The sequence below is a fragment of the Balaenoptera acutorostrata genome, chromosome 15 (genome assembly GCF_949987535.1).
Source record: "Balaenoptera acutorostrata chromosome 15, mBalAcu1.1, whole genome shotgun sequence".
In the NCBI taxonomy this organism is placed as follows: domain Eukaryota; kingdom Metazoa; phylum Chordata; class Mammalia; order Artiodactyla; family Balaenopteridae; genus Balaenoptera; species Balaenoptera acutorostrata.
Window position 1 is genome coordinate 37873674 of NC_080078.1, and position 16524 is coordinate 37890197.

A 16524-nucleotide genomic window follows, 5' to 3' on the forward strand; every position below is an offset into this window, starting at 1 on the left:
GGCAGAGTTCCCAAGAGAAGAAGCCTGTGCTTGGAAATCGCCCTAGAAATCTGCACAGAGGACCCCTTTAATGAATACTAAGATATGCCCTGCCTGAGCAAACAGGAAAGTATGAGCTAAGTGGTGCCCAGAGCCCACATAAGACCAGGAGCCATTTGAGTTCTGACCAGCCAGTGTGGACAGTTCCTGGTGATCACTTGAGGCATTCAGAAGAGTCACACCTCAGTAATGGGATAAATTATCTTTAAAGTAAAAGCTGTTCCACACCTTCCCCACAAAAAAGGTTAAAAGTCTTGATAGACTTTTTGATGAAACTGAACTTTAACTTTCTACCAGAACAAAACCCATTCCTTAAAGAAAAACAACCACTTGATCCATGAAAGTTGAGACTTGATCCAGTTCTCAAATTGTACGATCAAGACTTTGTTTTGTAGATAAGTTCATTGGTACCCTTTTTTTAGATTCCACATATAAGCGATATCATATATTTGTCTTTCTCTGTCTGATTTTTTTAAATTTATTTATTTATTTATTTATTTATGGCTGCATTGGGTCTTCGTTGCCGTGCACGGGCTTTTCTCTAGTTGCGGTGAGCGGGGGCTACTCTTCCTTGCGGTGCACGGGCTTCTCATTACGGTGGCTTCTCTTGTTGCGGAGCACGGACTCTAAGCTCGCGGGCTTCAGTAGTTGTGGCTTGCGGGCTCTAGAGCGCAGGCTCAGTAGTTGTGGCTCACAGGCTTTGTTGCTCCGTGGCATGTGGGATCTTCCCGGACCAGGGCTCAAACCCATGTCCCCTGCATTGGCAGGTGGATTCTTAACCACAGCACCACCAGGGAAGTCCCTCTCTGTCTGATTTACTTCACTCAGTATGATGGTGGGGGGGAGGGGTAAACTGGGAGATTGGGATTGACATATACACACTACTATATATAAAATAGATAACTAATAAGAATCTGCTGTATAGAACAGGGAAATCTACTCAATACTCTGTAATGGCCTATATGGGAAAAGAATCTAAAAAAGAGTGGATATATGTATATGTATAACTGATTCATTTTGCTGTACACCTGAAACTAACACAACATTGTAAATCAACTATACTTCAATAAAAATTTTTTTAAAAATGACTTTTCGGGCTTCCCTGGTGGCGCAGTGGTTGAGAATCTGCCTGCCAATGCAGGGGACACGGGTTCGAGCCCTGGTCTGGGAAGATCCCACATGCCGCGGAGCAACTGGGCCCGTGAGCCACAATTACTGAGCCTGCGCATCTGGAGCCTGTGCTCCGCAACAGGAGAGGCCGCGATAGTGAGAGGCACGCGCACCGCGATGAAGAGTGGCCCCCACTTGCCACAACTAGACAAAGCCCTCGCACAGAAACGAAGACCCAACACAGCCAAAAATAAATAAATAATAAAATTTAAAAAAAAATTTTTAAATAAATTAATTAATTAATTAAAAAAAAAATGACTTTTCTTTCTCTCCCTCCGTATTACTTCTTTGATGTCCTAAGACAGTTGCTAGCAGTTCCTGGGACTAAGACTTCCCAGTTCAAGTTCTGAATTGAATAACAATGGCCCTGTCTCTTAACCTTTCTTCTATATTTTGTCATTTCATCTCTCTCTGTGTTGTATTCTGAAAATTTCCTTCAGATCTATCTTCCAATTCACCAGTTTTACCTTCAGCTGAGTTTTATATTTTGATCATTTTATTTTTCACCTCTGGAAGTTCTGTTTGGTTCTTTTTTTCCCCCTCACACCTGCTAGGTGACTCTTTATAGTGAAATGCTATCTACAAATACTTTCAAGTTGTCTTTTATTTCTTTAAATCTAGTAAACATAGTGATTTTATAATGTGAGGCTAATAATTCCATTATCTGAAATATTTCTGGTTCTGTTTTTGCCATCGATTGTTCATACTGATCTTCATCCTTGCTGTCTTGTTTCCTGGTGTGTGCTCATTGACCGTGATACACTTGTGGCCACCCTTCTTTGAGATACAGAATCACAGCGTGTTCCTCCAGAGGTTTACATTTGCATCTGGCAGTCGACATCTCACTCCATAGTTTGAGGGGTTTTCTTTGGACAACCATGTGATGTGAATTTGAGCTACAAATCCCCAGGACAGGTGCACCTGCTGCTGTGCTCAGTTCGGAGGCAACTCTCCTCACAGCCCCTCAGGGGTGGGAATGAGATGTGTTTTCTTCTGGCTCAACCTTACACTAAGAGTACAGACATTTGGGATCCCAGCTCTATGGGGAGATGGTCTCCTGTGAGACGTCCCTCCTGAATGAGCCTTGACTTTTTCTTCTTTCCCTCTGTGCCTTACAAGGCTTGAAACTACATCTTAGTTTCCCCTCATATGATGCAGTTTTCATAAGAAGCAGTTTGAGGCCTCCACTGACCTCTCTGGGTTCCTTCCTTCACCTCGCTTTTTTTTTTTAAGAAAAATATCTAAGAATATGGAAATATTTTAACAATACAGTAAATAAGAAGTAGGTTACAAAGAGTTCATACAAAATCATCCTATTTTTATTAGAAAAAGGGCAGGAAGGGTGTATGTGAGGTTTTAAACAGCATTTGTATCTGGGTGATAGGATTATGAGTAAATTTTCCTTTTATCCTATATATGGGTTTTTTGTTGTTGTTGTTCTTTTGTTTCCTTAGCCTTATTTAGGTTTCTTTTTAAACACACACATATACATACACACATATTTGGTTAAATTGCACAAAATAGCATACATACAGGAAGGCATATGAAACACAAATGTTCAGTTTAATGAACAATTATAAAATTAACATCTAAGTAATTACCCCTTGGATCAAGAAATAAAATATTTTTACCCTATGTTGTTTGTCTTGATGGTTCCTTACTGTCTATTTAGTTCTTTAATACTTTTAAGAACATGTTTTAATATTTATCCAGCATCTGTTTTTCAAAAAGAGCGTTGATCCAAATAACCTAGTCTGCCATAATACCAGAAGCAGAAGAGCAATAATCTTTTTCCCAGAAATTCCCAGGAAAAAAATCTAAGTGTTTCCTTGAGTCTTACTGAGTTATGTGTCTTCCCTGGACGAATCCCTATAGCAAGGGGAGTGCCAAGTGCAGACTGGTGTAGACAGAGGTTACATGATTCATCCTGAGCCCAGGGTGGAGTCATCATGGGCTCAGAGTGGGAGATGGATCAGGCCTCCAGGGAGAAATAGGCTGTGCATATGTCAAAAGGGTCGATAGATGCTGGGAAGAAAAAAACCCAGAAGTCTACCACAGTTTGGAAGGGATCGTCAAACTATTGTTTGTCCTTACTTCTAGGGTGGAGGATTTGCTTAGGGGAATGGAATGAAGAGGGGAGTTTAACTTTTATTATCTTTTTATATTGTTTGAAATTTTCAGTGCAAGGAATTCTTGTATTTATTGTAAATTTTAAGATGCTTTAAAAATTTTTTTCAATTCCAGAAAAATACATCCCTAACAGTTAACAAAGAATTCTGGGAATTGGGATTAGGGATGGGAACTTTAACTTTTTACATTAAACACTGCACTGTTTCATGTATCATTCTGTAATGAGAGAGGGAGGAAAAGAAGGCAGAAAACTGCTTGAGGACAAAAAGTGAGCAAGGAAGACTCCAGTGGAAATGGCAGGGAGGTAGAAATAGATGAAGATTACAGTATCACAGCATTCAAAGCAGTACAGAATTCCAAAGAGATGGATGAAAGCAAAAGATGGATGAAAGCATCCCTGTCACAATGAGGACAAAGAAAAGAAGAGGGGAAAGAAAGCACTGGATTTGGCAAATAGCAAGGCATCTTTCCCTTCCTGATGTCTGCAAATTCTAGCCCCTTCCAATCACTCTTCCAGAGAATAACCAGAGAAACCTTTTTAAAACAAATTACATTGCAGCATAACCTGTCTTCTTAAAACCACTTCAATGGCTCCTTCTGCATGTAGAAGAAAACCCAAACACTCTAACGAGGCCTGCAAAGCTCTGCATTATGTGGCTCCTACAGACATTTCAAACCTCATCTAACTCTCTCAACTTACTTCAGCTTCCCTTGATGACTTTCAGATCCTCAAACACCTCAGGGCCTGGCTACTCGCTGTGCTCCTGCCTGGATAGCCCCTGACTCCTGAAACCCACCACCCTCCCATTTCCTATGGCTTGTTCTTTATCATCATGTTTTATCTAAATTATCACCTCACCACAGAGGAATTCTGGGTTTTTTTCTTTTAATTTCGTAATCTCATATTTATAAAAGGTAACTGAATTAGAATAGTATTTTACAATACTAGGCAAACATAAAGCACAACTTTCAAAACAGAAGTTCCCACACATTTTACCACTGAGGTCCTTTAAAAGAATTGTCTCCATTGAGTGGCACTCAAAGCTGAGAGAGGAGAACTCTTTCTTTTCACGTTCTACCTTATATATAAGAATACCTTATATTAGAATACCTTATAAAAACATATATTACAATTATAGGAACTTTGAAAAATTACTCCATATTTTGAAAAATTTTATCTACCTAACTGCATTCATTCAATAAATATGTATTGAGTACCTACTGCGTGCCAGGCACAGTGTATGAACAAAACACACATAGTCTTCTGCCTTCACGGAGGTGGAACCTAGCAGGGAAAGGCAGACAATGCACAGGAAGCAGTGAGTAGCAATGTAATTAAACATTTATCAAAATGCTATGAACATATTCAACAGGATTCTGTGAGAGAGAAAAAGGCAGAGATGGGAAACCTAAAACCTACATTTCTAAGTGCCATTTTTAGCTGAAACCTGAATGATAAGAAGGAGCAACCCACAGGAAGACCTGGGGGCAAAACATTTTGTCAGCAGGGAGGAAAGGCTCACAGATTCTGGGAATTGAAAGGTGGCAACACCACCAGTATGGGAGCACAAGGAAGAGAGGAAGCCGGCAAGACTGGGGAAGGGTCTGGTTGACTCCCAGTGCAACAGGAAGTCACTGAAGGGGCTGAAGCAGGAGACTGGCCAGATCCCACAGATCTTTTAAAGATCTTTTTGGCTCCACGTAGAGACTGGATGAGAATGGGACAAGAAGAGGAGGAAAGAGACCAGTTAAAAGGCTAATTCAGAAACTCTGAATGTTTTGTCTTTTATTAGTCAGAGACATATTATGACTGCAAACCAGGATTAATATGAGATAACCAGTGTCGCTACAGTGAGTTAAAAACAAATACTTAACATTTTAACTAGCCTTGAAGCCTTGTGACATAAATATACAAGTCTCTTGTGCGTTGTGTGAAACAGTAACTATACCTCGTGAACTGCTTTCCCCCAACTACCACCTTTGCAGACTCTTCAGAATTCGGAGACCCCAGATTTGGAATCAGTATTGTAAGGACTCACAGGAAAAAACTTCAAACTATACTTTATAAAAATACCCTCTCTATCCTTCCCGCATCTTTACGTCTAACCTTCAAACTTAACGCCAAAGGTTTTTTCCACACTTTCAGTGATACTCTTCAAAGTTTCACTTTTGGAAGGGATATAAACTAGTTGAAATCTATTTTTCAGAGGATATTGATTGAAGAATTCTGGCAGTGAAGTGATATCAATTGCACAGTAGTCGAAAGAAGGTCTATTTCTTGGCAAACTACCAAAACGAAGATACATTACAATTGCAGAAAATAGTAATGGCATCAAGATTTCAAGGACAGTTACCAGAGTCTTTCGTTTCTAAAATAAAAACAAAAGCCGTATGTTAATCCAAAATAGAACACAAGCATTAAGTGGCTACGTGGCAAATGTTCTTCCATTAAGAATGTTTTCAATCAACTATACTTCACTAAAATATATATTATATATATAAATAAAAGAATGCTTTCATTTCTTCCAGCCTCCCTGTACAACACATGACAAAGAAAAAAACAGAATGAGAATTAGCTAGAAACATCTCCTTTTATTTTTTCTATAACACCAATGGCTAGAAATCAGTAACAATGATGCTACCTTCAATAATTAGGGCTAACAGAATTACTGTGGAAACATGGCTCATTTGCAGAAAAGGGCCCCTTTACAAGTAAAGTTCTTAATTTTTTCTTTACTCCATTATTAGAAACGAATTTAACTAAATATTTCAGTTCCTCCCAAGGAGACTCACATTTTCCCTACAGATAACCATACCTACCTTTAAAATGAAATTCTTCCAGAGAAGAAGTTTTAAGTTCCTGAACATCGTCATTTTTCTAGCTGAAGAGGAGGGATCACCACTAGTTGGGAAACAAATGGGGGAAATATTATGCATAACATAAAAAAGTTGAATTACTCTTTCATCCTTGAAAAGCTTTCTTTTCTTAGGCTTTCAGAACATCGTTCTGGACTACTTTTCCTCCTTCCTTTCTAGCAGTTCCTTCTCTTTTTTGCTGACTCCTCCTCCCTTCCCCCCACCTCTAAATATTAAAGTGCTCCAGGGCTCCATCTGTGGACTCATCTCTTTTCCAGCGGCACTCACTCCAAAGGTGCTCTCACTCACTATTTTGGGTTTAAATCCATCTACATGATGACTTTTAAATTTATATTTCCAGCCTTGACCTTGCCTTTAACTCTAGACCCAAATGCCCAATTGCCTGCTTGCCATCTCCACTTAACCTGTCAAAACAGGGCTACTCATATTTCTTCTAAAACAGATCATCCTACAGTCTTCCTCATCTCAATGAATGTCAGTTCCACTCTTTGAGTTACACAGGGTTACTGACTGTACTTACAAAATATACCCAGAATTCAATCTCTTTTCACCACCCCTTCTCTTATCACCCTGGTCCAACACCACCTCATCTCTTGCCTGGATTTCTGCAAGAGCCTCCTCAGTGGTATCAATGTGTCTGCTCCTGCCACCCTGTGATCCATTCTCCCTGCAGTAGCAAGAGTGATCCTGTTCAAGTCGGGTCACACCCACTCCTTTGCTCAAAACTCTCTAATGGCTTGCATTTCGCTCCAAGGAAGAGCCTAGCCTTTACGATGAGCTACAAAGCTCTAGGGGATACACCCCATTACCTCCCTCATCTCTTCTCACTTCATTTCCTGGTCTACTTCCCCTCCTTCTCCCGCTCCTGTGTCACAGGCCTAGAACAGAGAAACCACAGTTCTGCCTCAAACATTTGCACTTGCTATTTCCTCTGCCCAGCACACACTTCCCTCATGTGTTGACATGGCTAGCTCTCCTACTTCTTTCAGATCTTTATTTAAAAGTCACTTTCTCAATGAGGCCTTTCCTGATCATCCTATATAAAATTTCAAAAACACTAAACATTTTGTATCAATCTTCCCTGTTATTTTTGCTTCTTAGCACTTTTAAACTATTTAACGTTGTATTTATTTAACTTATTTATCTGATTTAATATGATTTCTCTACTAGAATTCACATGCTCCATGAAGGCAGGGAATTTTTTTGTCTTTTCTTTTTTTTCTTCACCATTGAAGCCCCAGACATAAGAGTAGGGCCAGCATGTGGTAGTCATTCAGCAATATTGAATGAATAAATAAATTAATTAAAGGGTAGGCAATTTTTGTAGGCATGTGGTTGGAACAGACATGATTGTGAGGAAAGAAAAACACTTTGGATAGCACCAAGTTCCTTCCCTTTTCAAGTCTTTGTTTCCCAAGTGTAACATACGCTTTAATTTTTAGATACTACCACAATGAGCTTTTCTTTTTCAGAAAAACATTTTTCCATTGAGGAAATATGCATATTTTTCCTCCAGTTAAAGTATCTCTGACGTTGTGCATTAGAAATTAAAGAAACTGGGACTTCCCTGGAAGTCCAGTGGTTATGACTCCATGCTCCCAATGCAGGGGGTACGGGTTCGATCCCTGGTTGTGGAACTAAGATCCCGCATGCCATACCACGCGGCCAAAAAAAAAAAAAAAAGAAAGAAATTAAAGAAACAGCATTATGAGTAGTACATGAAATACCACTGAATTGTACAATTTAAAATGGCTAATTATGTGTTATGTGAATTTCCCCTCGATGAACAAAAGTAGTGAATGTAGTGATGCACTTATTTAGTCAGCTATTGCTGCCATAAACTTATAGGGCAAACACCACACCAGAACTCAGTGGCCTACAACAAAAGGCACTTATTTCCTGCTTATGGGTCTGCTGGAAAGTTGTGGCTGTACTGGCCTCCTGGGATTGGCTGGACTTATCTTCAGGCCTGTCATGGGCTGAATTGTGCCCCCCCCACCAAATTCACATGTTGAAGTCCTAACCCCCAGTACCTCAAATGTGACTGCATTTGGAGTTAGGGCCTTTAAAGAGGTGATTCAGTTTAAATGAGGTCGTTAGGGTGGGCCCTAATCCAATCTGACTGGTGTTCTTAGAAGAGGAGGAAATCTGGACGCACAAAGAGGAGCCAGGGATGCATGGGCACAGAGGAAAGACCATGTGAAGACACAGCAAGAAGACAGCCACCTGCAAGTCGAAGAGAAAAGTCTCAGAAGAACGTGAACCTGTTGACACCCAGCTCTTAGACTTCCAGGCTCCAGAACTGTGAGAAAATAAATTTCTGTTCTTTAAGTCACCTAATCTGTGGTATTTTGTTATAGCAGCCCTAGCAAACTAATACAGATTTGCTCTATGTGTCTCCTCAGACCAGCTACCAGCTGGAGCATGTTGTTCTAATAGCAAGAGGCCAAGCCAAACCACACAGATATGCTGAAAGCTTCTGCTCATACACTTGCTAAGCATCCCACTGGCCAGAGCAAACCCCAGAGCCAAGCCCAGTATTAGCACAACAGGGAAAGAAACTCTGACTACTCTAGTGGGGGGCACTGCAGCATCACATGGTAAAGGGCACAGATGTAAAATTTCATACAAGGAAAGAGTGAAGAACTAGGAACAATATCCACCTACCAAAACATTCAGCATTTAATTCTTTAAAAGTCGGCGTTAGAATTTGCCAACCCTAACCCTCACCATGTAGATGAGGAAGTATTTTGGCTCATTACTGGCACAACACAAATAAAAAGTAACAGCCAGGGACAATGAGAATACATGGTTTTCTCCAACCACATTTACAGTTCAGTGGACAGGAAAAAAATAAGAGCAGGTAGAGGTTTTCATATCTTTTAAAAATTTGTGATAATACAGGTAGACTGTTTCTTTTAAAGGAACGTTTATTGGGCTTCCCTGGTGGTGCAGTGGTTAAGAATCCACCTGTCAATGCAGGGGACACGGGTTCGAGCCCTGCTCCAGGAAGATCCCACATGCCACGGAGCAACTAAGCCTGTGTGCCACAACTACTGAGCCTGTGCTCTAGAGCCCGTGTGCCACAACTACTGAAGCCCGCACACCTAGAGCCCATGCTCCGCAACAAAGAGAAGCCACTGCAATGAGAAGCCCGCACACTGCCACGAAGAGTAGCCCCCGCTCACCGCAACTAGAGAAAGCCCGCACACAGCAACGAAGACCCAACACAGCCATAAATAAATTAATTAATTTTTTAAAAAAAGAAAGTTTATTTAGATTCTTGTAATGTACAATAACTGGCAATTATGCACTAAAGCAATTATGTTTTGAAGGCACTGTGTCTGGGCAAAATGATAGCATAAAAAGATCAGTAATGGAGCTCATTTTCATGGAACCCAGCAGTGGAAAATAAGCCTAGTAAGGGAAAATAATATATACAAAGGAAAACATAGCACAAGTAAAGTGAGAATCAAAAGAGATGCACTTAAGGATAAGCAAACTTAAGGACAAATGAAACAGAATAAAAGTCTAGTAAGACCTCACAGGTATATGGTCACTTGATTTATAACAAAGCTGACACTGCAGAACACAGGGAAACAGTCTTTTCAACAAATGGCTCAGAGTCAATTGGCTGTCCACATGGAAAACAATGTATATTGACTCCTGCCTCCACCGCACACAAAATAGCAACTTCAGGGGAAACACAGATCGAAATGTGAAAGGTAAAACAATGAAGCTTTTAAGAAAAAAAATAGAACATATTCATGACCTTGAAGTAGGTAAAGATTTCTTAAACATGACTGCAAACCACTAAATATAAAGAAAAAACGCTAAAAGGAATTATATCAAAATTAAGAATCTTTGTTCCATGAAAGACATCTACAACATCTGTAATACATACATCTGACAAACAACTGGTATATAGAATATTTAAAGAACTCCTATAAGTCACTAAGAAAAAGATAGACATCTCAGTAGAAAAATAGGCAAGAGATTTGAACAGATGACTTCCAAAAGAGAATACCAAATGGCTAATAAACATGAAAAAGTGTTCAACCTATCTGGTCATCAGGGAAATGCATTTTAAAACCAAGAGCTGACACTGAGATGGAGATTTCTGCACAGGAAGTTTACTGGAGAGCACTCTCAAAATCAGTGCTTTGGAGAGTAAAGGAAGCAGGCCTGGGCAGAGAGAAGCCAGGCTGCAATGCAGTCAGAATAAAGGCCTCAGTCATTTCTGCAGGATCACAACATCACAACCAAACACAAACTATGATGAATTATCAGCCTCAAGCTCAATTATGAGGACAGGATTCAAACAGGTCCCAGATAAGTAGAAAGGGGATTAAGGAAAGTCCATTTATGCTATATTTGGGAAAACAGATGACTGAGATAGAAAAAGAAAAAATGGGCTTAAAATAAGCAACACAGTAACTATTCAGAATTTCTACAAGAACATATTACTACCCCTTTGACCCACCAATCCCACTTCTAGGAATCTACTCTACAGACATACTTGCACAAGTATGAAATGACATATGTACAAGGTTATTCATTGCAGCAGTGTTCATAACAGCAAAGAATTGTAAACAGCCCAGTATCCATCAATAGGGGATTAGTTATAAAAACTATTATTTATCTAAACAATGAAGTAATGTGCGATCTTTAAAAAAAAAGGAAGAGCTCTATGTACTAGCAGAAATCTGGGATCTGCAAGATATACGTGAGAAAATATATTTTCTTATTTATAATAAATGTGAGAAAATATATGAGAAAAAGAATAGAGACAAAAGAAATAGAGACAAGATTATAGATAGAAAAGATAAAAAGATATGTAAGATGCAGATAATTAATATTCCTGAAATAGAGAATGGTGTGTTGGTCTTCTTGGGCTGCCATAACAAATACCATAGCCTCAATGGCTTAAACAACAGAAATTTATTTTCTTACAGTTCTGGGGGCTAGAAGACTGAGATCAGGGTGCCAGCATAGTCAGGTCTCAGTGAGAGCTTACTTCTTGGCTTACAGATGGCCACCTTCTCACCGTGTCCTCCCATGATGGAGAGAGACTTCCCTCTCTTTTCCTCTTCTTATAGGACCAGTCCTATCAGATTAGGGCCCTACTCTTATGGCCTCATTTAACCTCAATTACCTAAAAACTCTGTCTCCAGATGAGTCACATTGGGAGTTCGGGCTTCAACATATGAATTTTAGGGGAATACAATTCAATCCATAGCAAATGGCATAATTAGAACAGAAATATATATATATTTAAATACGTGTGTATTAGGAGAAAACGTGTCAAATGAAGGAATAGCTAAATCAGAAAAAAAAGTGTTTTAAAGATCCTCATGTTCCAATAAAAACCTAAATAGAACTGTAAAAATAGAGACCATCCTGGTGAATCACTGAACTTCAAGGATAAAGAAATATTCCTACAAGCATCCAGGCAAAAAAACCCCACAAAATACCAACTCAAATCACTGACCAGAAGGGAGAAAATCAGTCCACCCTCTCTCAGTCCTCTCCCCAGAGACTGTCAGCAGACAGTACAGGAATATCCTCAGAGGATGGAGGCAAAAGAGTACAATTCTAAGATGTTATAATCAGCTAAGTTAACAGGCAGACATTTTCAAGCATGCAAACATCGATGGACCCATAAACACCCTTGAAAAAAATTGAGGATGAAATGCAATCAGTGCTCAAATGATTCCAAATAACTCAGAAATGGGGCAGCTTTCACAAGAAAGTACTTGTAGTGGGCACTGAATTTAATGCGCATCTCAAATTTGAAGTGTCCACAAAGGTACTCTTGATTTTATTCTCTCTGCCTTTTCTACTATCCAGCTCAGTAAATGGTAAGTCTATACCAGTTGCTTAAGCCAAAAATTTAGGTTTTAACCTTAATCTCTTTCCCTCACCTCTCATATCAAATCCATCAGTAAGTCCTGATGATTCTGTCTCTGAAAGATATCTCAATGCCATCCACTTCTTTTCTTGTTTCAGTTACAAGTATCAGAAGTCCAATTCAACCTAGCTTAAGCACCCACCCCCCACAAAAGGATTCATTACTCACATAACTGCAAGTCCAAAGTGGAATAAACTACAGAACACAGCTGAATCCAAGTATTCAAATAATATAATCAAAGTTTGTCTCTCTCTCTCCATTCTACTTTCCTCTGTGTATCTTCTTGTCAGGCAGTCTCTAAATACATGGTGGGGTGGGGGGAGGAGATGGCCCCCAGGAGCTCTAGGCTTATATCAAAATCCCACAGAGAAGAGTGTCTCCTTCCTGGTAGTTCCTAGGAGGACTCTTATTGGGTTAGCTTGGGTCCCAGCAGAGTGGCAGGCGTAAGGAGGGTATGGAAAATGGGGGAGAAGAGGTCAGCACCTCCTGAACTATATGGAATAGTTACCCCACACACACATATACACACACAAAGAAGGTTTCTATTACCAGCAGAAATGGGGGGGGGTGCACAAAGCATACCTCCTTTGCTCTCCAGAAAACAGAAATCCTTCCTACATACAAAATTTCCAAACTTCTCAGCCTAATATAATAAACCATCTATGTGCAACATAAAACACACTTGATCCCTCTTCAAAAGAAGATCTGCTATGTTTTGTGCAGTTTCTGTATCCAAGATCAAGGCTAGGCTGTCTGGGTAATGTGCATTTCTCTGGTCCTGGTCTACATGTGACTCCCTGGGCTATGGTAGTTTGGGCTAAAAGATGAGAATATGACCACCCAAGTCATCCAACATACACTGAAAGAGGGAAAACTGGTTGTATTTGCCATCCTTCATGGCCTTTCACAAGTAGGGAATAGGAGGCAATTTCCCTTCTGAGCAGCTGCAGAACCTTAGTAGCCCACTTCTTACTGGTGTGATTTTGAGAAACACCTAGAGACTAAATTAGGGGTTGAACAATTACAGAATTTTGCTTTTTAAACATTCCCCCCATGCCCCAGAAATAAAACTCCAGTAAAATATCAGTCAGTTGCCAGTCAATTTACATTATGTTGGTTCCTTAAGCTAGGAACTAAAACCAGATACTCTGTCCAACCACAGGACTTGAGTTTGGATGGCAGCCATGGAGTTCTGTCTCTTTCCACAGATAAGGTCTCTCAGGTTCTCAGTTTACTACTTCTAGAAGACTTGACCCCTGACTCCAAAAGGACTGAGATATTGATGTGGTTCACTGAAATTAGTTTAGTGGAGTTCTTGTTGAAAATACTTTCTAAATGAAAATTCATCATTGCTGGTGTAATTCTGACTTAAAGTGTGCATTCAAATCATCCTTGGGGTCAAAATGTCCACCATATGAAAAAAGGGTCAATATAAGTGGGTCAGAAAAGTTTATACACATCCATGGACTATTCATGAAAACAGAGTTGTGTCAACCATAAAGAAAATGTCAGATTCTAAAAAGCTGAATAATGCTGACCATATTCCTAGATCAAAATGTACTGAAAGTAAATATTAATAAAATAAAAGCACTAAGCACAGGAAAAACAAACAAACAAAAAAACACTGCAAACCTTTGAAAATTAAAAACTTTCTCCTAAACCACAAAACACTATATAGACCAAGAAAATGAGAGGCTATAGGTCATAGACTGGCAGAAAACATTTACAAAAGACATATGTCATAAAGGATTGTTATCCAAAATATAAAAAGAACTCATATAACTCAACAGTAAGAAAATGAACAATCAGATTTAAAAAATGAAAAAAAATTTAATGAGCAAAAGACCTGAAGTAAGGAAATGACAAATAAGTACATGAAAAGAGGCTCAACATCATTCATCATAGTGAATTGCAAATTAAAACAACAATGAGATACCACTACACACCTATTAGAATGGCCAAAATCCAAAATACTGACAATATCAAATGCTGGCTAGGACACGGAACAACAGGAAGTCTCATTCATTAATGGTAGGAATGCAAAATGGAACAGCCACTTTGAAAGACAGTTTTGCAGTTTCCTACAAAAGTGCACATATTCTTACCATACAATTCAGCAAATGTGCTCCTTGGCATTTACCCAAATGAGATGAAAAACTATGCCCATACAAAAATCTGCACACAGATGTTTATAGCAATTTTACTCACAATTGCCCAAACTTGGAAACAACCAAGATGTCCTTCAGTAGGTGAATGGAAAACAACCTGTGATACACATAGACAATGAAATATTATTCAGTGCTAAAAAGAAATGAACTATCAACCATGAAAGACATGGAGAAAACTTAAATGCATATTACTAAGTGAGAGAAGCCAATCTGAAAAGCCTACACACTGTACGATTTCAATGATATGACATTCTGGAAAAGGCAAAACTATGGAGACAGTGAAAGGATCAGTGTTTGCCTGGGGTTGTTGGGGAGAGAGGGATGAATTGGTGACCCACAGAGGATTTTTAGGGCAGTGAAATTATTGTGTATGATACTATAATGGTGGATACATGTCATTATACATTTGTCAAGACCCATAGAATGTACAACACCAAGAGTGAACCCTACTGTAAACTATGGACTTTGGGGAATAATGATGTTGATAATGGAAGAGGCTGTGTCTGTAAGGGGACAAGGAGCATATGGAAAATCTCTGTACCTTCCTCTAAATCTTGCTGTGAACCTAAAACTGCTCTAAAAAATAAACTCTATTTAAAAAACTATACTGATGCAAAATTGTATCAACAGGAAAATTCATAATCCTAAACCCCTTCACTATTAAATTAGAAAATTTTAAAAGTCATACAAATTAAATTAAAAATCAATTAATTGGGAATGTGTGTAATTTTTTATTACACAGACCATAACTGGTTAAACTGATTCAGGGAACTAGGTCTGTGCAGTTACACAGCTGCAAGAGCTTCTTATAGGTCATTAACATCTTTATCACCCACTGTTAGGGATACTAAGGATGTGTATGATGCTTTAGCTTAATGAAAGTGTTGTTGATGAGAGGAAAGAAAGGCAATCCTTCTTAAACAAAATATAGATGTAATCAAATGTTCAGTTTATGTAGTTATAACTTGAAAGGTATTTTTAAAATATGATAGTTGAGATTCTGGCAAGAAGAGGATCACTGTTATAGTACGCATGACTATAGTCTGTAACAACCCTTTCCAATTGAAAGAATTGTTTATGTAATGTGTTTTCTTAATTCTAAATTTCTTAGAAACACAAGATATTGTTTCATAGCAGAGAGTTTAAATTTAAAAAGAGAAAAGAAGGATTGATGATTGGGAAATAAAACCCCTAAAATAAATAATCCACTAGCACACCAAGTCAACACAAAAAGGGAGCCAACATACTAATTAAGAATAAAAAGGGGAGTTAATTTAATTGAGAATAAAAAAGAGAGTTAAGATTTATCCTTCTAAACTATTCCAACTGACATATCAATTAATAAAAAAGGGAGTTAAGATTTATCCTTCTAAACTATTCCAAAAAGTTGCAAAGGAAGGAATGCTTCCAAACTCATTCTATGAGGCCAGCATCACCCTGATAACAAAACCAGACAAAAATATCACACAAAAAAAGTAAATTACAGGCCAATATCACTGGTGAATATAGATGCAAAAATCCTCAACAAAATATTAGCAAACCAAATTCAACAACACATTAAAAGGATCATATACCATGATCAGGTGGGATATATCCCAAGGATGCAAAGGTGGTTCAATATCCACAAATCAATCCATATGATACACCACATTAACATACTGAAGAATAAAAACCATATGATTTCTCAATAGATGCAAAAAAAAAGCTTTTGACAAAATTTAACATCAATTTATGATAAAAACTCTCCACAAAGTGGGTATAGAGGGACCATTCCATAACCTAATAGGGCCATATATGATAAGCCCACAGCTAACATAATACTCAACAGTGAAAAGCTGAAAGCATTTCCTCTAAGATCAGGAATAAGACAAGGATGTCCACTCTTGCCACTTTCATTCAACATAGTATTGAAAGTCCTAGCCATAGCAAACAGACAAGAAAAAGAAATAAAAGGAATCCAAATTGGAAAGGAAGATGAAATAGGCAAACTACCTGAAAAAGAATTCAGAGTAATGATAGTAAAGATGATCCAAAATCTCAGAAACAGAATGGAGAAAATACAAGAAACATTTAACAAGGATCTAGAAGAACTAAACAGCAAACAAACAGTGATGAACAACACAATTACTGAAATTAAAAATACTCTAGGGCTTCCCTGGTGGCGCAGTGGTTGAGAATCCGCTTGCCAATGCAGGGGACACGGGTTCGAGCCCTGGTCCAGGAAGATCC

At 38.7% G+C, this 16524-nt stretch overlaps 1 protein-coding gene across 1 annotated transcript in view; it reads right to left on the reverse strand.

Annotated features, from left to right (window-relative positions):
- LOC103006395 (ATP-binding cassette sub-family A member 17-like) overlaps window positions 1-16524 on the reverse strand; it is a 107703-nt gene that overhangs the window by 86465 nt on the left and 4714 nt on the right. The window contains 2 exon segments of the mRNA XM_057529696.1: window positions 5447-5708; window positions 6160-6241. Coding sequence (XP_057385679.1) covers window positions 5447-5708; window positions 6160-6213 — 316 coding nt within the window. The 5' untranslated portion in view covers window positions 6214-6241.